This window comes from Pseudorasbora parva, chromosome 3 (assembly GCF_024679245.1).
Source record: "Pseudorasbora parva isolate DD20220531a chromosome 3, ASM2467924v1, whole genome shotgun sequence".
NCBI lineage: Eukaryota > Metazoa > Chordata > Actinopteri > Cypriniformes > Gobionidae > Pseudorasbora > Pseudorasbora parva.
This window is the reverse complement of record NC_090174.1, coordinates 27,371,773-27,390,339: the sequence shown is the minus strand read 5'-3', so window position 1 is coordinate 27,390,339 and position 18,567 is coordinate 27,371,773. Positions and strand designations below refer to the sequence as shown.

The window sequence follows — 18,567 nt, the reverse complement described above, 5'->3', positions numbered from 1 at the left end:
GTTTAAAGATCAAATTAAACCAGCAGTAGGTGGCAGCAGGTGGCCGTCTTAATGAGCGAGTCATTGAGTCGTTCATTCAAACGATTCATTCAAACACTGAATCGTTTATTTGCCCACGTTGCTGTGAGACGCGTTGCGGTTCTGCTGTGAACGATTTTCGCAGCTGAAATAGAACAAAACGCTCAATATTGCATTATATATATTTAATTGTGTAAGTAAAACACTAAAAACGCAAACGGGCAAAAAAAAAGCGTTTTAATAAACATTTTGAGGCCCCTTCTCTTGCCTCACAGTGGATTGGTCCACCGTGCATCTCACCGACACACACACACAAACACACCTCACCGACAGTGGGCTGGTCGGGAGAGAGAAAAGTTCAGTATTTGTGGATCTACAGTAAGGGCTGTCTAGTCTATTTTATTCATTTTAAACACCAGATGACATTATTTCTCTTTTGATACAGGCGATGCGGAGTCATGAATACATCACCAAAGACAAACAATTATGATAGCGATGTACAAGTCCGATGTTTTAGTGATTATAGTTTGGTAACGTTAGCTTGTAAGTCACCCACTACAACTAAAAAGATAATAAGCCGGTGTGTGAATGTAGTTAATGTAGATTCACCGCTGTGTTGGGCTCAATGTTATATGGAAGAACTTTGAAGAAACACGATAGTTTAATAATTAAATTCCGTGTGGTGAACGTGAACCTATGATAAGCAGCCCACGTCGCTCTGTTTTATGTCGGATGGGATCGCTAAAATATCTCCAAACCACTGAAGTTGAGGGAACTAACTTGTCAACGATATCTGTGTCCTCCGAGCTGGTCGTGAGCGCTGCATTTTCTTCACTATTGCTCTTTTTTTAATCGCTCCACTTAACTCCGATCCTCCAAGCCTGTCAGCCACAGACTGTAAACATCACCACGTGCAGCACCCAGAAGCCCGGTCTGCAATACGCATGCGCAGCATTAAGCATAGCGCGTAAGCATTATATCGAGAATTTATCGACCTGTTGTTATCGTTTTATCGAGGAAAATTATATCGTGATAATTATCGTTATCGTTTTATCGCCCAGCCCTAGTATTAAACCGAACTAAACAACAACAACAAAAAACATTCAAGAAAAGGTATATCTTTCTGAGAATCATACAAAATTCATTGGAGTGGCACTGAGGTGCTTAGTACTTTAATTTCTAATCTTTTTGCTTTCATATTGGAGCTCTTTCATGTAAAAAAAAGAAAAAAAAGAAAGAAAGAAAGATTACTGTACTAAATAAATCAACAAACATCTACTGTAATTAAAGCGCCATGTGTATAATACACAGGTAATAAAGCAATCAATTAAAAAAGCAACTCGGTAGGCTAAACTTTTCTAAGGTCTAAAGTTATAATAATAATATAAAAACAAAAGCTTGTGGCATTTTGCAGGACACTCACGTCTTCCATGTCACTGTCTATGCTGCCTTGTTTCTTCTTTTTCTTTTTCTTCTCATCTTCCTTCTTTTTCTTGTCCTTCTCAGGTATGACATCATCCAGGAAGCTGAGGTCATGCTGGGAGAAGACATAGTCCAATGCTTTCCTCACAGCAACCAGAGCCAAGATCTGACCAATGAGAATACAGCAAACAGAGCCTTTTCGGTTAGCGTACTACAGATGATGAAACAGAAGTGTTTTGCACAAACATTGCACTCAAGTGTTTCTAGTGGGCTGAAATTATTGACAAGTTATTTTAAGCCACTCTTCAAAGCCCTGAAGCTCTCAGTTTTGCAACCAACTCTGCTTCTAGCACTGATGTTTGTTAAATCACAAATAGGTGAAAGAGGTGACTAACCATGACGGGAAAGATGATGGCTGCCACGGTGGACTTGAGGACCCAGAGGAGCGCCAGGCAGAGCATCTGGACAAATGTGAAGAGATGGACCTTCCTCAGTGGGACATGCCGCAGGTAGATCAGGTCTGGCTGGTGTTTGGCAGGCATGAGGAGCAGCTTGAGCCTGTCCATAAACTGAAAACCAAAGAGCAATACTCTTCAAAAAAAGACCAAGTCTTTTCCCAACCAAGTTACTATCACCCGGTTTCAAATAGTGATTATTTAAAGGCCCACTGAAGTGCCTTGAAACGCGCCGTATTATTCAATGTGTTGACGTAATTTCCCCTGAAATGGCTCCAGCTGTTAGCAGCTCCTCCCCTTTTTTGAAACAGCCAATAGAGTTTTGTTAATATATAGTTTGACTAGACCGGACCTTTCTGTTTGGTAAAGCCAGTTTCCTCTAACACTGTTTACCATCATAATCTTCTCCATATCGCTTTGAAATGCAGCATTCTGTGCAGAATTAAAATGGGTCGATATGTTTGTTGTCTGTGCGGACTCGCGCATATGATCCGCGCTGCGCTCTCGTGTCTGTAGTCTAAATTTAGACCTGAGCCGTTGGTGTGTGTGCGCTGCTGCGGTGAGTGAAACTAACGTGAAAACAGACTTTTCTCGCCTTAAATGAAAGCATATTTACACTGAATCGTTTCCTATCGCATATATAGTGTGCTATTGGCTTCACCATATAGAAATGAGTAAATGTGTGTTAACAACTGACCGATTTCAGCCACAGTGTAGGGGGCGGCCTTTAGATTCTAGAAAGTATTTGATTGGACAGAAGATTTGACGAGAAGGTGAAGTCTGCGATGATGTCATCAAAATCTGAGATTCGTTTTAACGGAAGTGAGATACTGTACATTTTGAATGCTTATATCATCATTTGTTTTGGAACATATCAGCTTATTCATAAATTTAAGGCTAACACAGACATATTACAAGCTAAAAAACTTGATTTCAGTGGGCCTCTAAATAATTGCACGCCTTAAAAATACCACATGTATTAATGTGTATGGGTTTATTTCTACTTTGTTAGATTCAAATTGGAATTATAATTCTACAGGCTTTCTCAATTCAGATTTTAATGAACTCACCTGCACTCCATTGAGTGACGCAACACCCATGTAGAGGAAGACTCCATACAGCACTGGCATGGGTATGAACTATGGGAAATAATTATTATTCAATCATTCAAAGCCATTGTGGGTTTGAGAAAAAAAAATTCACACACACTACTGGATGCAATGTATTTTTACCTTGAGAATAGGAGACATGAAGACAGACAGACCGGTGAGTAGGAAGACAAAGATACCAGTGACTCTCTGTTCCCTGAAGAGGGGAGAAATTCAAAGAATTTTGGTAATTTCAGCTCATGACAGCCCAAAAGTACAATACACGTATACAATTACATGTATTCAGTTGAGTTTGCTCTTAGTTTTTCATTAGTCACATGTTTCTTTGTTTGAGTTTCCCACCCCTCATCAGTTCATTGGACAGTGGACACTAATCATCATCACAGCTGTTCGTCATTTAGTTCATCACCTTTTGTATTTAAGTTCATCCCTGTTCACTCTCAGTTGTCGGTGGTTATTCATATGTGTTACACACGCCTTCTTTATGTACTGGAATTTACATTATTATCAAAGACATTTTGTATTGGAACCTGTGGCGTCTTCTCCACCTCACTCATCTTCATCTTCTTCATCTCTGAACAGCGTTCAAAAGGTCTGTAATTTGCTGTAGGTGCTGTATGTAAGATTTACAACTAGTGGTTGAAATTGGCACTGCAGTCCAAATTCAAAATATTGTTTGCCCCGCCCCCTCCTCAGACTTGTCACTCATGCTTGTTTGCCAGTTTGAGGACAGGCTACAGAAACCAGCGCAATTGACAATGGAGTGTGAGGAGACTTAGGCACTGTAAGCTGATGAGTTGATTTATCTGCGTTTTAATGTGCTTCCGTTCATAGAGATTTTTAGATTGATGCCAAGGCTCGAGGTGTTACATGATGCTTTAGAATTCATTCTAATATGCTTCTCAAGAAACATTTATTATTTTTAGTGGTGAAAACATTGTTTGTTTTTGTGTTTTTGTTTGTTTTTTTGTTTTTTACAACTCATACCACTTTAATAGGATTCTTTGAATACAACTCTTAGTTTTTTTTCTTTTACATTATACATTTTGTGACTTTTGATCAATTTGATGCATTCTTGCTGAATAAGTCATACTTTCCCCAAATTTTTGAACTGTACTGTATGTGGCCAATTACAGGTTTGACTATTTCAGCTATACCAATTACTAGCAGGTGTATACATCAATAAAAGCATATAGCCATACTATCTTCTTAGACAAACAAACACGTAGTGTATCATTGTTTTAATTATAGGAAGAATTCAACTGGCAGACGCTTTTATCCACAGTGACATGCAGTGCACTTATTATAATGACTGTAAGTTTAGTTATTTGGTCAGGGACATAAAGTTGAGTTTAAACCTGTGACCTTGCAGTTAATAGATCATATCCTTAACCATTAGATCCCACCTGCCCAATTATGAATGATTACTTCTAATGCAAATATCAATTATTATTTTAATTACTTTGAGAAACATAGAACTGGTTCACCAACTAGAGGAGTGTTAACAATACAATCTGAAATATTTGTGGTGTGTTTTCAGAAAAACTAGGCCTGTTCCCGTTTGTACAGCTTACAGCTGCATCAATAAAGCCCCCTGGAGTTCAGTCCAACATGCAGCTTTTAACAGGCATCCCACTGAGCCCAAAACTGTAATCAACGAGTGACGCAAAAGCTCTACTGTTATAGTCAGATCCTTTATTTTTATGCTATGACCACTGTACAACTACACAGGAATCACAGAAATTATCTCTTCTTTTATATGCTTTACAACATACCTGACACCCAAAAATTTGGGCTGTTCACCAGGGGCGGACGTCTCTGTCTCCATCTTCAAGCTGTCGATGTGGGCGATGGAAATAACTGTTGCAGCTACATACCATGGCAGACCCATGAAAGAGCACACCGCTAACAGCACAGCCACCCAGAAGAGGTCCAGGTGATAGCCTGCACCTTTCTAATTGAGACAAAGATGAAGGATGGTCAAAATATTTTGTTAGAGGAATCAAAAGAAGTGGTCTGTGACAGTTTGCAGGAATAGTTCACCCAGTAATGAATTTTTTAAGCAGCCTCTTATATTTCTAAACCTGCATAATGTTATTTTTATATTTTAGAACTGAACATAAATGGAGGGGCTCTTTTCCATTTTTCCAATGTCTTGATGATGTCTGTCAAGGTCCAAAAAACAAACAAAGCATCATAACAATAGCAGACTGTCCTATTTCCATGTATAAGTTCAGACTTTGAGCCAGTCTTGTAGGAAATATTAACTAATTCCGCCACTGTTATCTGGTTAACCAACAAACAAAAAAAACACATGACAAATTTGAATTTACAATTTAGTAAGTGGGACTGTGGCGTGAAGAATAAGAATGTTAGATTCCACTTTTGATGTGTAGGTACCAAGTTAAAATCCACCTTTCCCCAGTCCTATTCTTCTCCCACGGTGAATCAGTTTGGAGAGGGGCGATTAGGATGGGTTTTAAGAATTGGGACAAAAAAGGTCCCAATAGGCAGCATCCATTTTGTATAAATATAATCATAGACACTAATTATGTTGTTATGGCATACTGTTTTATGATATATAAATATAATGAGATTCAAATAACACCTGCTTACACTAAGTGCAAAGAAAATACTTATTTTTTTATATAGTAGCCACTATGAAGAAAAAAAATACAGAACATAACCGTATTTGGTTTGTAATTATATGAGGGTGAATAAACAATAACAGAATTGGCATTTTTCTGTGAACTGTCCCTTTAAATAACCTACTATGTTTTTTGAGTGCTGTATACTAACATAAATAAAACTGCACTACATCACACAAATGTACAGTCCAATATGTCACCAGGGCAGTGTAATTCTCTCAGAGATGACAATGGGAGTTCTTCCATGGGGAGGCATTATAGTGAGAGGACACAATGTTTTGAGGCCAGTCTCACATTACAGGCCAAAAGAGAATAAATGGTTTGCTTTTGTCTGATTCACAATTCCTCTTTGTTCCGCTACTCAGAATATGTTCCAATGTGGACCTAAAGTGTGATAGTGGGGTGAAATCGCTTATACTGTATAATCTATAACACTATAATTTTAGGACCAAGATAATACTGTTATAGATTTTAGATTATAGTATTTTTAATTAGTTTCCATTTTTATGTTACATTTTAACTTAGTTAAAGTTTCAGTAATTTTGTGGTGTATTTTTGTAATTTTTATACATTTATCTACTTTGTATTAATTATTTTCAGTTTAAGTTATTTTAGTACATTTTAGCAAAGGAAAATAAGAAATTTCCCCTTCATGGTTTAAGTTTAAAGGGTTACTTCAGTGATTTAGCATTAAGCTTTGTATTTAAACTGGGTCATTAATGTAGTAGAAATGTGAAATTATATTTGAATTTGGTGCCTTCTAGACTGAGAAAAGAGAGAAAATAAATTTTTGTCTCATGGGGATGTTATACAACAACTCCCAGAATGCACTTGCTTCGCTGCCCTACGAGGCCACTCCTTAAGCCACTGCTGAATTACTGGATCACTTCACTTTCCCACCGTGTTCATTTTCATAAAATCAGTTCAGTTAGAGCACAGACACTACAATTAAAAACTGAACATGTCTGTTCAATAACGTGTGTGTGAGTGAGCGGAACGAGAGTCACGGCACAAACGCAGCAGGAGTAAGATTACATTCATCACTAGAGCTGAGGTAGTCACGACCGCGGCATACATTCACAGCGCGTGTTCAGTCTGGCGCATTTTCAGTTCATGCCTTTGGAAGCTTAAATTTCATAGCAATTCATTTGAAAAATTGAAACACTCACTTTGCTCCACAATGCTCCGTTTACATGAATGCCCGCAGCTCTCCGAGCTGAGCGCTGAGTGCGATCCCACCCCCCATGGACGGGTTGAAAACTCGTCAAAATAGCTCCTACTACTGCCTGTAGTCTTTAGCCTTTGGCCAAAAAATACTCTGATGGTGCAAAATTACGATATTTGCATTATCGGACAATCGTTTGAATATACTCCCAAGTTTTTAATGATACAAAGCCATATGCTAAATCACTGATGTAACCCTTTAAGTTTAAGATAAATATATAAACCCTAGCTTATAATTTATAATAATATCTAATTCTTGATTATCAGCAAAGTTTGTATTATATTTGTATCATAATATTTATTATGATACAAAATCATACTTTCAGTTTTCATTTCAAATTGAGTATTAAACAAATATTAATTCCTGGATTATTTATAGTAGCTTCTTCACCTTTAGCTTTCTCAGTTTCTAAGACCATCTGTTTGAATAATGCTAATTTTGACTCCAAGTGTAAGAGACTTTCTATAAATATCCCAATATAGTCGCCCCCGGCACAGTGAGTGTTTCCTGTGGTCTACGGTGGCTCAAAGTGAGCGTGATAAACCATCTGGCTTGGGAGAGAGTCACACAGCAGATTCACGGCAGGCCTACCTTAAGCTTGTGCTCTTTACGGTTGACAATGACAGCGGTGATCTGCTGATCCATGAAGAGCAGGATGGTGACCAGCAGGGCAGGCAGAGCTGCTGCCAGGTACACCCACCAGGGGTTCCCTCCGAACGGTGGCACAAACCAGCCTCGGTTTGGGCTTGTTGGCTGAGGACATGAGAGGAGTGCAGTTTGAGAATCACAGAAGTTTGCAGTTAGGGCACTTGGCAAATGTTTACAGGATACAAACGGTAATGTCCTGAGTGGATTGGCATTGACTCACACTGTGAATCTGTACAAGTAATGTGCCAGCCAGTGGCACACTTTAATATTTGTTGTTCCTGAACAAACTCCAGGCAACAAGAGTAGAAACACCCCACTGTCCCAAAGATATTTGATAAAAAATAAATAACATCTAATGCAGAACCAATAATCTCCTGATTAGGCTAATTATTTACACAATTCTATTTATAAAGTGAGTGAAATGTATTGCTTGTTTGTTACTGCTTGTTGTTTATTTCTCTAGACAAATCACAAAAACCTCAAGATAACTTATGTTAAGAAATCTCAATGTCAATAATAATGCATGACCTCTTTGGACTGCCATATGTTTGGAAGCAGTTCATAATTTTATTTGACTTGTTTTAGGATGCAGTTATTGTTATGCAAATTAATACTTTTATGCAACAAGGATGCATTAAAAGCCATTTATAATGTTACAAATGATTTTTATTTAGAATAAATGCTGTTCTTTTTATACTAAAATAATCCGTAAAAAATGCATCACAGTTTCACAAAAGCATTAAGCAGCACAACTGTTTTTAGAATTGATAAGAAATGTTCCCTTTCAGTCAGTTACCATACGTAACCGAGACTTTTTTGACCTGCAAATCAGTATATTAAAATTATTAAGAAAAGGATTTCTGAAGACACTGAAGACTGGTGGAATGGCTGATGAATATATTCAGCTTTGATATAACATGAAAACATTACATTTTAAAAGATATTCAAATAGAAGTTATTTTAAATGGTAATATTTCACACACACAAAAAAAAGTCTTTATTTGCAAAAATGCAGTATTGCATTTAAACGTGTGCACAATAAACTTCTTCAAAAATAGTTTAAAAAAATATAGACCGAAACCATTTGAACACGGGTCTTTTTTTTTTTATAGCAATTTTAGAAGTACACCTCAGAACGGACATTCCTTATCAGAAACAGACACCCAATATGAACAGAAAGTTTTACCTTAAATTCACTTGGCACTATGAGCTTTGGCGTTTCTACCCCAACCAGAGCATCGACACCACAAAAGATCAAAATGGCCAGGATAATGGCGAAGTCACTTATGAGCTTCCTCACCTAAGATGACAGAAAACAATTGTTTAGCAACTAAGTAGTGTGCATCACATCAGTAGTCTATTTCCTCAACAACTGCAGTATTGATTAGGATCATTAGGTTAAATATTGTTTGCGTCTACACATGCGTATGATTAGAGCCACAAATTGACAGATCCATCACAAACACGCTACAGATTGACAGTATGGCTACTTACAGTAGTAGGAAAGAATGGGCTGGTCTTAAATTTCTTCAGACACATAGAGCAGGTGTAGGTGCCAAAGAAAAGGATGAAGGACATGAGGGTGATGTCTGGCACAAAGTCACAGGTTTTGCCCACTAGCTCCCCTCCGTATTTCAAGCATTCCTTCTTCGACAGGGAGGACCAGCTGGCATTCAAGCGCTGCATAAATGACACAAAAATCCATGATCAGAATATCTACAGATGTCAACTTTTAAAACTAAATTTTAGCAGTGTTTGAGTCAGATCTTGTAGATTCAATTCACAAAAGTCTCAATGATTCCAATAACTTTCTTTGAAAGTTCATTCATGTAACCAGGTTTTTTTTTTAAACAATTGTAATAACTCAGGGATGAGATTAAGATTATTTTCCTGTCAGCCTTATACCACAAATGCAGTCAACAGAACTTAACTTGTCTTGAACCCAGGACATTCATTTAAAGCCGAGAGACACTTTAACACATCAAACGCTCTCTAGTTTCTGTTTGAAGGCAGAGTGTTGTTGTCTTCAACCTCTCTGAAGTTGTACAATGACTCGGTTACTGTTCAAGTTTGCACAAAAGGTGCGAAACATGAGCTAAGGCTCATTCCGTCACAAAGATGTTGGCAGGGATTTGGGAATTATTTTTCATTGATCTCAAACTGAGGACTCCATATGAATGAAACCATTGTCATATAAATCTTTCTCTATTATTCACAGCTGGGAGCTTGGACAAGAAGAGAATAAAACGTCAGCCATGTCTGGAGAAAGTGTTTTAGGGAACAGCCAACAATTTAAGGATTAAAAAGCACAGAGTATTTTCTGAACATAACCAGGACAAGGAAGTTTTCTCTAATGTGTTGTGTAATTTCTACTGGGTGACCTCAATGAATCCAACAAGTCTTAGGACTGGAATACAGAACACTACACAAGTTTTGCAGTCTGGAAGAGTCAATGCTAGTTGCTAAAAGTCAGAGGCAGTCTGTAGATTTTGGACAGATTTCACAGAAAATAGCAATGTTTCTGCAGAGGCTTGTTGTTTTTGGAACAACCTAATAAGTCTGGTAGTATGTGATTGGTAAGTGTATAATGTCTGTACAATCTGTACACATTTTTAAACTCGTGTAGTTTATTTACAGCCTTTACACATATTTCAGTGATGTTTTAGGAAACACTTACTGTATCGCTGTAATTTACAGTCCAGATGAGGGTTGAATCAAGTGGATCAGTGTACACATCTGAAGAATTACCTGAAAAACACAAAAGGTCAAAGGTTTTAAACATGGCCTTCAGAAAGAACACAAAACATACAGTGGGGCTCAAACACCTGAATCCACCATTTAAAAAAAACTGTTTAAAATCGTATTTAAACCAGGGAATAATCAGGATTTTTTAGGATTTAGAAAAGTTCCGAAATTTATAAATGTAAAATAATTAATTAAAATGAAGATATATTTGAAAAAATGCTAATTTGCTAGTGGTCTTATTTTTTGGACCCTATTTACCTGTAACATTTGATTGTAAATTAATAATATTTTTAATTTGTACTATGTAGCACCCTTGACTCAATTCAGATGATCTCATTTATTTATTTTTATCCTATAGCCACATTTAGCCTCTGAGACAAGTAGCTTAATACCTATTAATCATATTTATAAGAATCAGTAGATAATGCTTTAATGAGTTTAATGGCCACTTAAACTTTAAATACACATGACAGATTTCATAAGCAGACGTTCACACAAGAACAAACATTTTATTGCGGTTGTGGATAAGTTAAGCACAGCCTGCAATGGCACTGAAAACATTTACCACTCCTCCACAGCATTAATCTTTAAAGAGTGCTGGGTTTCCCTAACTGGAACAAATTTCTACACAGCTGTTGTTTCCCTCTGTGGCATCAGATTTGAAGAGAATTCGAGGGAGGGCGAAGAGGAGCAAACAACGGTTTAGAGGAAAAGCAGCATGAGTGGATGAGAGACCCACCCGCCAGCCCGTCTCTGTACGGTCTTAATTCACCCCACGCATGGAGGAGATTAACCCCAAACTGCATCACGTCTACATCCACCCCCTAGATCGCTCATTCATTCCTACTGAGGCCACCACACACACACACACACACACACACACACACACACACACACACACACACACACACACACACACACACACAGCCATTAGCATAATAAACAGATCTATCATCTGTGGGCCACAAGTGAATATAGCTTTAGTATGGGGAACACATATTCACTATTAACAATGACTTTTGAGGAGCTCCATAAACTTCTAATTTACTGCTTATAAGTTAATATGTTAGTTTTCGTAGCATTTAAGTTTAGGTATTAAGGGATGCAGAATAAGGCATTAATATGTGCTCTATAAGTACTAATAAACAGCCAATATCCTAGTAATATGCATGCTAATAAACAACTACTTAATAGTTAATAACTGAACCTCAAAATAAATTGTTACCCACCATACTATGTGGACAAAAGAAAATATCACACCAATGTGAATTAATTATTACTTCAGAACTTCAAAAACAAAGTTTTGTAATTGTTTAGTGGTATGCATATGAAACTGCCCCAGTGCAGATGTTGTTAAGCGGTGTGATAATTGACTAACACATTCTTTCTTTCACACCAATATAAAACCTGTATGCAAAAACAAATACATGTAAAGTGACAGATACACTCACTTTTCACTTGTCACAGTCACTTGAGTCACTTAAAGGGTTACTTCAGCGATTAGCATAATGGCTTTGTATCAGTAGAAACCCTGGAGTATATTCAAATGATTATGCTTTCCCCCCTCATATCCCCCTGAGACAAGAGATTTATGTATTTATGCAAATTGACGATATTTGCATCATAGGAGGAATGTTTGGCCAAAGGCTAAAGACTAAAGCCAGCAGAGGGAGCCATTTCCGCATGTTTTGAACTTGCGCATGGGGGATGGGAGATTACACTCAGAGCTCAGCTCGCAGCTACAGGCACTCATTTAAATGGAGCTATGGTGAGCAATGTAAGTCTTTTAACTTCTCAAATTCATTTCTATGAAAGTTAAGCTTGCAAAGGCATGAACTGAAATGCGCCAGACTGAACTCGCGTTGTGAATGTATGCCGTGAGTGTAGTCGCGATTACCTCAGCTCTCATCATGAGTGCTCATTTAGCTCATTTATCTGACTTCTGCAGTTAGTGCTCAGTGCTGTGATACTCGGGCGGTGACTCACTTATTATATTGAACAGACACGTTCAGTTTTTAATTGTAGTGTCTTCTCCAACTCAGTCACAGTAATCAAGTAGGTGGCTTTGGGAATGGCCTCACAGGGCAGCGAAGCATTCTGGGAATTGTTGTCTTTCATCCCCATGAAACAAAAATACATTTTCTGTCTTTTCTCAGTCTAGAAAGCACCAAATTCAAAAATAATTTCACATTTCTACTACATTGATGACCTAGTTTAAATACAGATTCATCTTCCCAGGTCTGAAGTACCCTTTTAAGTACACAAGGATTAAGAGCAAGTACACCATAAATCTATCTTCCAAACCATGTTATTGTCTTTTCCTGAATCACTACAGTACACCTATGAGTGTTTATATTCAGACTATTGTAGCCCAGTCTGCATAACTCCTCATATACATAAACAAAGACAAGTGGCTACAAAACTCTGGCTACAATGTTCTTCCGTGTAAGTTACAGTTTACCTTTAACGTTTTTGTTCTCCTTAATTCAGCCAAGAGGTCACGCCAATATTCTATTGGTCACAGGTCTTCACGTGATACACATTCGCAGGTCAGAGTTCACCAAACTTGAACTTTTTTACACCCCTTTAAGGTGCGGTCACATTAGTGAATTCACATAAAATTTTGCGAGCAAAAAAAACTTTCCTTGTCTATTGTCAATAGTGTGATGCATGAAGCACAGCTCAAACAGAAGTCACTTTTAAACCAAGCAGCTTTCTTTTGAACAACACAAATTTGCATGACCAGCAAGCAAAATGTGCATGGGGAAACCTTTTGTCATCATGTCAAATTCTCAAATAGTGGATTTCTACTGAAATTAACAACGGAAATTTGCTAAACAATGATAACTGTGACTATACCTTTAGACGTAAAAAAAAAAAACGTAAAACAAAAAACCGAAAACAAAGTTACTTGTATTCAACTGACTTGAGATTTAGCACTTGAGACTCAAAAACAATAAATATGAGACCTGGGACTTGACTTGGAAACAACTGCTTTGAGGCTTCACTTGTAAACAATTAATCTGAGACCTAAAACTTGTAAACTACTGACTAGAGACTTGAATTAGACTTTGTCGTTGAGACTCGGTTTTAATACAATACAGTATATAATGCAATTAAGTTTTGTAGAGTTTGTCTCTAATTCACAAAAAGTCTTCACTTGGATTTGTGACAAAAAACTTAAGACTTGACTTTTTTTTAGACACCTATGATTGTGTGGGCACTGCAGTTGCAAAAGTAAACCATATTTTCAGCCCTGCTGAAAATTAAGATGCAAATTAAATGAATAGCACCACTATGATTACAGTAAGGGAAAAAAACAGGTCTGAAATATCATAACAAAATAACAGTACAGCAAAAGGGTAAGTTAAATATTTATAAACATGGGCCAGATGTAGACCTGGACACCTATCAAAAACAGCTGTACACGGCTCATAAGCCAGACATAAACATCCACCCCCATCAAACTATTGTGCTTCCACAGTTTGTGTATCAGTATAAATTAAGCAATCTTCAATAAACTTTCAATCATAGGCAAAATTGTTATTAAACTACTAGGTAGCCAAGCAGGGGAATGAAATTATGGTCACTGCACTTAAGCTCAGAGTAGCACCTTTTGGATCCCAACCAAGGGGAAAAAGGTCACTTTGAGCTACATCATATTTGCTTCACTGAGCAAAATAATGTTACTTATGCATCAGTGATATTTTTTTTGTTTCCTGTTTGGTCAGCACTCATAATTTCTTTCATCTTGTGTGGACATGTGGGAGGCTTAACAAGGCGACTCGTAAAGTAAAAATTGAGGTACAATTAATTTGCATCTAAACCGAAAGAAGAAAACATCAGATAAAGACAAGTACCAGGTCTTACCATCAGTGGGTGCCATGCACATGCAGTCGTACTGCGTGACATAATCGATTTTATAGTCTGAGTTGATTGGGTAATAATTGGCCAACTTCAGCATCTTCTTGAAAGCATCATAGATGAAGATGAAGCTGATGAGTGACGAGAACCCCTCCTCTGTAAATCGAGTGAAATACTGCACCAGGAAGCTGGCATCAGTGGCCACCAAGACCAGACAGTAGAAGGCCGACCACAGGCCGATCCAAAGACGGAACTCTAGGTAGTCAAATTCATTCTCCCTGCAGAAAATAGTATGGACAGAAAATGATCGTATGTCCCCCCACTTTCAAATCATACAGCAATGAGTTCAGGGTCGAAACAATCAAAAGTTTAGGGTCGATACATTTTTTCAAACATGTTTTTAAAAGAAGTCTCTTACCAAGGCTCCAATTATTTGATCAAAAAGACAATTGTAAAAACAATAATATTGTAAAATATAATTACAATTAAAAATAACTTTTATTCTTGAATAAAAAAAATATTATTCCTGACCAAGCTGAATTTTCATCAGCCATTAATTCAGTCTTCAGTGTCACATGATCCTTCAGAAATCATTCTAATTTGCTTGAGAACCATATATTTTTAATGTGGAAATCAGTTGCGTTGCTTAATATTATTACTTTTTTCAGGATTCTTATAAAATGTTGAACAGCATTTATTTTAAATAAATGGTTTTTGTGACATGTTACATTTCTTTACTGTGATTTATGATCCATTTAATGCATCGGAATAAATATTTCTTTCTTTCTTTCAAAAAAAATGTAATAATTAAATCTTACTGACCCCAAACTTTTGAACAGTAGTGTATATATGTATATAGAAATACTTATAAACAGAATCTTGGTTTCAGTTAATTACAAAATGGTCAGTAAATACATTACATATATGTATTTTGCAGATTATTTTATTTATAGCGACTTGATTAACATGATTAATCTTAGAGGGTTAGTTCACCCAAAAATAGTCCATGTGACTGCAGTAGTTCAACCTTATTGTTATTAAGCGACGAGAATACAGTTTGTCCACAAAAACAAACAAAAATACTTTATTCAGCAATCTCTCCTCTTCCGTGTCAGTCTCCTAAGCAATTTACGTAAGCACCACAACGCATGCATGTGATCATGGAATCATGTTCGGCCAATTGTGAGCCTGCGTTTTGCCGTAAAATCCGGAAGCACTGGACTTTGTGAATAGCTCAACAAAGTAGATGGCATAAGAGAGTGACAGGGAAGAAAGGAGATTGTTGAATAAAGTCATTATTTTTGTTTGTTTTTGCACCAAAAAAGTATTCTCGTCACGTCATAACATTAAGAAGGCGACAAACATGAGAAGTGCTAATAATACAACGTTTCAGATAGCGTTCAGAATAGTGCAAGTTACAACATAAGGGAACATTAAGGAATAGTGCTCATGAAAGAGTAAAATTTGTCTGCCCATAAAGGGATTAAAATGCACAGTTTGTGATGTTACATTGTGAACAAACATGATCAAGCACCTGCTGAAGTTGAAGAGCAGCCTTTCGAACACCAGCACTGGCCCCGTACTACTGAGAATGGTCAAAGGCTGCCCAGCCAGGAGACAGAAGAGGGCTCCAGTGACCGCTGTACCCAGAAAGCTCTCCAGCACACCCTTCACCCAACATACAATGAAGAAGAATCAAAGGGTTATGGAAAAACCCAACTGAGGCTCAGTCACAATCACGTTCCCTGCAAAGAAAGTCTGTTTAAGCACATTTAAATCCCTGTTTGGATAGGACAAGCTTTCTCTGAGGAGGTTATGGGAAATGCGTTCACAAACATACTTGTGTGAAATTATACCTTGCAAATCTGTGCTTGTTTCTTCTCACACATCCTCTGTAAAAATCGGAAAGCAAATTCCCTCAACGTTACTCGGAGAAATTAAATCTAAAGACCTTGTTCACAGAAATGGCTTTGAATCTAATCTTAATTAATCTCTTAATTATGTACATAATGTTAACAATAGTCTTTAATGGATTCAAGCACACATTTTCTACCTTAATTTAATACTTTAATTTTATTACCTATAAACTTTAGATTTTTTAGATTGCATAACCTACTGAAAAGCCCATTTCCAGACAACAGACAATCCCACCTCAGTAATAATTAACCTTGTCCAAATTAGTATAGACTTATCCTGCTGAAACAGTGCTTATGAGAACTTTTGTGATGAACTGCCATTGAAGAGACATATGACTTCAAGTTACAGTTTGCTCTGTAATTTAAATCCCATCTAAATCAATCATGCCTATGTTTTTTTCCTCACGCAATCTTAGTAAAAATGACCAGTTTATGGCTAACTGAAGCACCCTCAGAGAAATCGAATCCCGCCCAAATGAGAATGTCTGTGATTGTGGTATATTATTAGCACTTTATCTGTCTTTTGACCTTTATCAAATACTGTGATTAAAGCCTGCTACACCTTCATTAAGGATTTAGACCTTTTGTTGAGTAAAATAACAACAGTTTTTGGTTAAAATAGTCCTGACAACACATTTGATGTAAATCAATCAGAGTCTGATCTACTCCGGACTACTCAGAACAATCACTGTAGTCCTCATCTTGATTAATTCCCTTGTTAAACTGTATACATAAATAGATAGATCCCTCTAAATTGCAACAGTTTGCTAGCTGACATACTGAGGGTTTTCCTGAGGTAAAATATTGACTAGCCAAAAGACATGTGCAGAGGATCTCAGCATTCATCTTTTAAAACCACTAAATATATGCATTTTGAGATTGCTCACATGACCTTTGAACTAAAAGTAACATTTCAAAAAGAGGGCAGAGAACAGTGCTCCCAGTATGCATCGGTTAAAGATTGAATTACACTGTAATCTCTGGCAAGGTTTGACTCATTCTTATTTAGAAAAGCTTAGGCACCAAGAGCACATGGCACATCTGCAAACTCATGCTTGTTTGCTAACTCATGTTTCCTATTCACCTGCATGTTCTCTGTGGCGTCACCCAGCAATCCTCCGAATGTGATGGCATTGGTTACAGTTCCCAGGTAGATGAAAAGAATGGCAGACAAAGACTGGATGTGTAGTGCATCGTAGAAATCGCTGAAGAAAAAGGGAGCTTTTCTTTTGATATCAAGAATAAGGCCTCCACAAAACCTGAAGAACAAAATATAATGCATGTTAATTCTTATACTAATGGTGATTTTCATACATTTCGTACCGTTTCTACAGGTTATCTCATTTTGCCATCCTCTATTCAAAGATGTTTTTTTTTTTACTTTGAACTTTACTTTGAGGTTCAAAAAAATGAAAATCTGGGATCCAATTTCTAATAAAAAAAATAAAAAAATAAAAATAAAAATTATTAAAAAAAAATTTTTGCACAAAAAGCAGTACTAATAGCACAAGGCAGTTCTTTGCCAAAAGTCAAGGTGTTTCTAAAACCAATAGTGGGAATGTGCTGTACTAGAAAATCAAATCTAATGTACTGCGTAAACTGAGCACATGCTGACTCCAGTGTTTCACTAATATTAAGATAATTCTAGTCATTCAGAAAGTAAGTCGATCAAACCTTTATCTGAACTAAACCATGGTGTTCAAAGAACAAAATCTTTTCCTTCAGAAGAATTTATACAAACATTAACTCACTTCCCCGTCTTCTTCAGCTCATCGCCTACTGCGTGCCCCCCGCCCCCGTCTCCACCGCTGTGAGGCGTGTCTCCATTCATCTGTGAGCTGTCCCCTCCAGCATACATGTTCTTTCTGGACAATATAAACAAATGGAGACTGTTAAACAAGACACTTCAATGTCATTAATGTCCTGAAATAACTTATAGAGGAGGAAAGAAAACAGAGAAGAAAGTAAGATGACAAGATTAACTCTTTATAAGTCATTATGAGGCCCCCAGCCTGAAGTTAACTAAACATCCTGCAAGCGTGTACCCTGGTCGCCCACACAAATGTGCAGTAAGAAATAAGAATACAAGATAGATGTGGACAATACCATATAGTATTCTTCAAATTATAATCTAAAAAATGTCATGATATATGAATATGCTACTCATTCAATTATCCAGATAATCACTCATACCAAGAAATTATAGCGAACGAAAGGATGTTTAACTGATAAAATGATCAAACAACAGATAGAATTATAAAACAACAAATAAAATGAGAGATACTGATAGAACGATTGAACAATAGATAAAAAGGTTGATCAACAGATAAAACATAAAACAGATAGACAGGGAAAATTATAATAAAAAAAATTATTTACAACAGACAGAAAGATAGATTAAAAACAATAAAAGAACTGAGCAATAGATAAAATTACATGGATGGATGGATCCATCCATCCAGACAGATCTCTGATCCAGACAGACAGACAGACAGACAGACAGACAGACAGACAGAC

At 37.0% G+C, this 18,567-nt stretch overlaps 1 protein-coding gene across 6 annotated transcripts in view; it reads right to left on the bottom strand.

Moving 5' to 3' along the window:
- slc4a4a (solute carrier family 4 member 4a) overlaps positions 1 to 18,567 on the bottom strand; it is a 92,956-nt gene that overhangs the window by 4,276 nt on the left and 70,113 nt on the right. For all 6 annotated transcript variants that reach the window (XM_067438262.1, XM_067438264.1, XM_067438266.1 and 3 more), the window contains 13 exons: positions 17,802 to 17,915; positions 17,135 to 17,309; positions 15,669 to 15,802; positions 14,141 to 14,412; positions 10,203 to 10,273; positions 9,020 to 9,205; positions 8,712 to 8,825; positions 7,469 to 7,630; positions 4,780 to 4,958; positions 3,128 to 3,200; positions 2,966 to 3,034; positions 1,836 to 2,009; positions 1,442 to 1,606 (listed from right to left, as the gene is read on the bottom strand). In XM_067438262.1, coding sequence (XP_067294363.1) covers positions 1,442 to 1,606; positions 1,836 to 2,009; positions 2,966 to 3,034; positions 3,128 to 3,200; positions 4,780 to 4,958; positions 7,469 to 7,630; positions 8,712 to 8,825; positions 9,020 to 9,205; positions 10,203 to 10,273; positions 14,141 to 14,412; positions 15,669 to 15,802; positions 17,135 to 17,309; positions 17,802 to 17,915 — 1,888 coding nt within the window. The remainder of the gene's footprint in view (positions 1 to 1,441; positions 1,607 to 1,835; positions 2,010 to 2,965; positions 3,035 to 3,127; positions 3,201 to 4,779; positions 4,959 to 7,468; positions 7,631 to 8,711; positions 8,826 to 9,019; positions 9,206 to 10,202; positions 10,274 to 14,140; positions 14,413 to 15,668; positions 15,803 to 17,134; positions 17,310 to 17,801; positions 17,916 to 18,567) is intronic.